Here is a 5,041-nt window from a genome sequence, read left to right on the forward strand (position 1 = left end):
AATGTCTTGTCCACTAATTTCCAGAGCATAAAACTCACCCACCTTAATACCTGCCTTCACCAATGGTTCAAACCCGTCCGACAGATCATGGATTTGTATCCATATTTAATTAGCACATTCAGTCCAACCGACGGCGCCTTAGTGAATCCATCGTACAGAGCAAACATAACAGGAATGCGACGGAAGTCCATGGAGCACCCTCCGTTACCTTGTCCCAATCCCTGAGGCATGAGAACTGCATCGTATATCGGTATATATAGAGCTTATCTCAAAGCGATCTGAACTTGACGTCTTGCGCAAGATCCCAGGTGTTGCGCTGGTTTAAGTAGACATATTCCTAACATAGCAACATATGCTACAAGAGAAGACATGAGTAATCCCAAGTGCTCAATTAAGCAAACAGATTCCAAGTAACCTGAAGTAAAGATGACAACTGAAGGTTCGACGACGACGAATATATAAAGGTAGCACGAAACAAGCATACATACAAATACAGGCCAACACGACGACAAGATATTACGGTATAATACTACGTACTAACGACATGATGAAGAGTAGATATATGTATATATGGCTACTCAAACTCGATTGGCAGCACAAACCCAAGTACGCGAGGAATGGACGAATGCATGGAAGGGATCAGGCTTGGTCGGCGGCGGGCTCCTCCTCGTCGTCGTACTCCTCCTCGGCGGTGGCGTCCTGGTACTGCTGGTACTCGGCGACGAGGTCGTTCATGTTGCTCTCGGCCTCGGTGAACTCCATCTCGTCCATGCCCTCGCTGGTGTACCAGTGGAGGAAGGCCTTGCGGCGGAACATGGCGGTGAACTGCTCGCTGACCCTGCGGAACATCTCCTGGATGGAGGTGGAGTTGCCGACGAAGGTGGAGGACATGGCGAGGCCGACAGGGGGGATGTCGCAGACGCTGGACTTGACGTTGTTGGGGATCCACTCCACGAAGTAGGAGGAGTTCTTGTTCTGCACGTTCATCATCTGCTCATCCACCTCCTTTGTGCTCATCTTGCCCCTGAACATGGCGGACGCCGTGAGGTAGCGGCCATGGCGCGGGTCGGCCGCACACATCATGTTCTTGGCGTCCCACATCTGCTGTGTGAGCTCCGGCACCGTGAGGGCGCGGTACTGCTGCGAGCCCCTGGACGTGAGCGGCGCGAACCCCACCATGAAGAAGTGCAACCTGGGGAAGGGGATCAGGTTCACCGCCAGCTTCCGGAGGTCCGAGTTGAGCTGCCCCGGGAAGCGCAGGCAACACGTGACGCCGCTCATCGTCGCCGAGATCAGGTGGTTCAGGTCACCGACTGCATCATGCATTCATTCACCAGTTAAGCTCAGTTCTACATATCGTATCGTGCGCAAGGGATGGATGGATCATGGGGCTTACAGGAAGGGTTGGTGAGCTTGAGGGTGCGGAAGCAGATGTCATAGAGGGCCTCGTTGTCGAGGACCATGCACTCGTCGGCGTTCTCGACGAGCTGGTGCACCGACAGCGTCGCGTTGTAGGGCTCAACCACCGTGTCCGACACCTTGGGCGACGGGAACACGGAGAAGGTGAGCATCATGCGGTCAGGGTACTCCTCCCGGATCTTGGAGATGAGCAGCGTGCCCATGCCCGAACCTGTGCCTCCGCCAAGAGAATGGCATACTTGGAAACCTGCCCACCGACCAATGATGGTTAGCAATTCATTTCAGGAGAGATCGCACTCACTGGACTGAAGAAATGATCTAGGGAATGTGTTCGGGTTTCCTAACCCGATCATGTGTCTCAGTTTCCCTGTCAAAAAAACTTGATAACAAGACAGACTAACTACTCCTATCCAATCAGGGGACTAATAATGAAATACATCTCCCCTGGTCCAACATCATGTGCCTAGTTGTACATTATTACTGAAAATCAGCATTTTTATTTATTCTGCTGCTATGATTATGAATTTATGATTAGGTTAGGTGTACTAAAATCCACAAATCTCATCTCACATAAATCTGAACTTTAGCAATGCAAGTACACATAATTAACAAACTAATCAAGCAAGCAAAACCGCATCTACGGATCTAACCAACAACCATCCGTCCACTGGGTCTGGCAACAGCCTGTCTGGGTGTCCCATTCGCTGCAGCCAACACCGACAGTATGCCGTTCCTTGATACCGCCTTTCATGTGTTGTTAATTAGGTCGTACAGCATTGTCGGTAATCACCCGCATGATATATACATGTAGCGCTACATTGTTAGTGTTGTGATGATCGCATCACCCTTCACCAGCAAAAAGATGATGGCGACATGAGATGTGATGCGAACAAATTGTATGTATATTGGCATTGATGTAGTCGTATCTTGACCGAAAAATGCAAGTTCTTTGCCCCCTGAACTTGTCAGCACTATTTTTAAGTTCACATTTTTACAAACGAATAGTCGATGGCTAGGTGAATTTGCGACGCATGCTTCAAAATGGATTCAAAATTCAAATGCCGGGTCCTTCCCAGCCCTCAAGGGGACAAATGGCATGCAGACAACATAAGCAATGCTGCAGCTAAGGTCATGAAAGAAGATTTCAAATCTAGCATACTTTCAGAACCTTCACGACTGACATCCTTACTTAGCAACAGTTTTCTAGCAGTTGCTGGCTTGATTGATCATTGAACTGAAAAAATCAGCACTCAAGTTGAAGCCAGGTAAGCACCACATATATATATATAGTGTTACTATTCATCAACCAGGGTGCAGAATAAGTTATTGTTCACCCGAGATAATCTTACGATCATTTCATAATTAAATTACATTTCGAATTCAAATAATTACATTCCTATTGATTCACTACGTAAAATTTGACATAAGAAAATAAAAATATAGGTCATAAGACAAGAAAATTTACATTTTATGTGTATTTTAGACTATGTTTTTATGTTTGTAATTTTACATAACATAAAATATTTTTTACGGCGATTATATATTTTCTTACGGTCTCTTTTTGCATCGGAAATAAAACAAAACTTACGGAACGTAAATTTACGGTGCATTGATGGTAAAATAGAAGGGGGCGAAGAATAACTATGCCTCACCCAGGGTGACGAATAGCGCGACCATATGTGTGTGTGTGTGTGTGTGTGTGTATTATACTCTTTAATTTCCCAGCCAACTTGATCCCAAAAGCATATAATTGCCATTGGAAATCAAATCAGGCAATATAGGACGATAAGCTCATTATTTGAACAGATGAAATAATGCCGTGGCGTGTCAGTACTGAAATAATCAACAACTAAATCATGGGTAGAAATGGTACGGTCATCTAACCATGTCAAAAAATTAGGTTCACCAAATGGTAGAGTTAAATCACGTGATCCGTCAACTGAACAATATGTTGGATCCGCAAATTATAGACCCCAACCGGGAGCACCGAATCACAATCATGTTGGATCGTCCCGGGCTGCTTGTAAATGCTGCCAAGTTGGCAGAGTTGTTTAGTGTTTAATTACCATGCAACATACTACTCTGGCACTCTGCTGGAAGACAGCAGAGTCTAATAAATGAGAATATAATTCTGTCCTTAATTAACAAGAGGAGAAGAACAAGCAACAGTATCAAACATTTTGGATCCCACGGTTCCGATTATTATACCAAAAACGATACCGTTCCACGCGAATAAGCTGGTAAATTGTGGATCACATTCCCCATTATGATCCAGGCAATTTTACTAGTATATGAATATACGGTTACGATCGAAATGTTAACGATGCCAATTCTGTTTCAGAAACAGATCCAGAGAAATGCAGACAAAACTGAACAAAGAGAATGCGGGGGGGAGGGAGACGGCTGGGCAGGGGCGTTTGATCATATACCTTGGAGGCAGTCGGAGTTCTCGGCCTCCTTGCGGACGACGTCGAGGACGGAGTCGATGAGCTCGGCGCCCTCGGTGTAGTGGCCCTTGGCCCAGTTGTTGCCGGCGCCGGACTGGCCGTAGACGAAGTTGTCGGGGCGGAAGATGGCGCCGATGGGGCCGGAGCGGAGCGAGTCCATGGTGCCGGGCTCGAGGTCCATGAGGACGGCGCGGGGCACGTAGCGGTTGCCGCCGGCCTCGTTGAAGTAGACGTCCATGCGCTCGAGCTGCTCGGGGGCCGTGCCGGTGTACTGGCCGGTGGGGTCGACGCCGTGCTCGCCGCAGATCACCTCCCAGAACTTGGCGCCGATCTGGTTGCCGCATTGGCCGCCCTGGATGTGCAGGATCTCCCTCATCTTGCGTCGATCGGATTGCGTCGCGTCGCCGGGTGGCTGTTCTTGGGTTGGTTTGTGGAGCGGGGGGGCGAGGGAACGTGGGAGGGAGGGGAGGGGGGGCGACAAGGGAAGCGGGTGGGACGGACGGACGGGTCGTGGGCGCGTCTATATGCCGCGTTTCCAGGTAACCGACGTCCCGACCCCACCCACCCCTCCCTCCTGCGCTGCTCGCCACTTTCTGCAGTTATTACTACAGGTTGTATATATGGACCAACTGTTCCATTGCAGTTTCTCCTTTTCTTTTTGGCAAGTTATGCAGTTTTGATGACATGTTGGTTTGCTCATTTCCACTCCATTCGTATATTCGTTCACAAATACATGTTCTAACTCTTTTTGAAATCAGATGTATATATATATATATATAGACACATTTTAGCTTATGTATTCACTCATTTCAGTCCGTATGTGGTTCATCTTAAAATACCTAGAACATCTTATATTTGTGAACGGAGGGAGTAGTTTCGATCACAAAATAGTAGCATGGTACACAGTGGCGGAGACATGGGGGTGCCAACCAGGGCCCCGCCCCCCGTGATTTAAGCCCGGAATGAGTAGTAACGGTGTTTTTTTTTGCTAAAATGGTGTTTTCCATGGATTGGCCCTCCCTAACAAGGTTTAACAATACTTGACCCCCTCCCCTAACATCAGTGATTTAAGCCCGAAATGAGTAGTAACGGTGATTTTTTTTTTCTAAAATGGTGTTTTCCATGGATTGGCCCTCCCTAACAAGGTTTAACAATACTTGACCCTCCCCCCCCTC

The 5,041-nt window shown here is 47.7% G+C and overlaps 1 protein-coding gene across 1 annotated transcript; it reads right to left on the bottom strand.

Annotated features, from left to right (window-relative positions):
* Positions 1 to 370: 370 nt before the first annotated feature.
* LOC119287125 (tubulin beta-8 chain) lies at positions 371 to 4,334 on the bottom strand. The gene is made up of 3 exons (XM_037566643.1): positions 3,849 to 4,334; positions 1,397 to 1,666; positions 371 to 1,313 (listed from the first exon to the last, which is right to left on the bottom strand). Exons 1-3 carry the CDS (start codon positions 4,240 to 4,242, stop codon positions 640 to 642), a joined length of 1,338 nt encoding a protein of 445 aa, XP_037422540.1. The 5' UTR covers positions 4,243 to 4,334; the 3' UTR covers positions 371 to 639.
* Between the last annotated feature and the right edge of the window lie 707 nt (positions 4,335 to 5,041).

Source organism: Triticum dicoccoides, chromosome 4A (assembly GCF_002162155.2).
Source record: "Triticum dicoccoides isolate Atlit2015 ecotype Zavitan chromosome 4A, WEW_v2.0, whole genome shotgun sequence".
Lineage (NCBI taxonomy): Eukaryota > Viridiplantae > Streptophyta > Magnoliopsida > Poales > Poaceae > Triticum > Triticum dicoccoides.

Excerpts from the sequence above, each read along its gene's own strand:
- LOC119287125 (XM_037566643.1), bottom strand. The coding sequence starts at position 4,242 with ATGAGGGAGATCCTGCACATCCAGGGCGGCCAATGCGGCAACCAGATC. Across the intron at positions 1,667-3,848 it reads GAACTCCGACTGCCTCCAAG|GTTTCCAAGTATGCCATTCT; the intron begins GTATATGATCAA and ends GTCGGTGGGCAG. Across the intron at positions 1,314-1,396 it reads CAAGCTCACCAACCCTTCCT|TCGGTGACCTGAACCACCTG; the intron begins GTAAGCCCCATG and ends TGCATGATGCAG.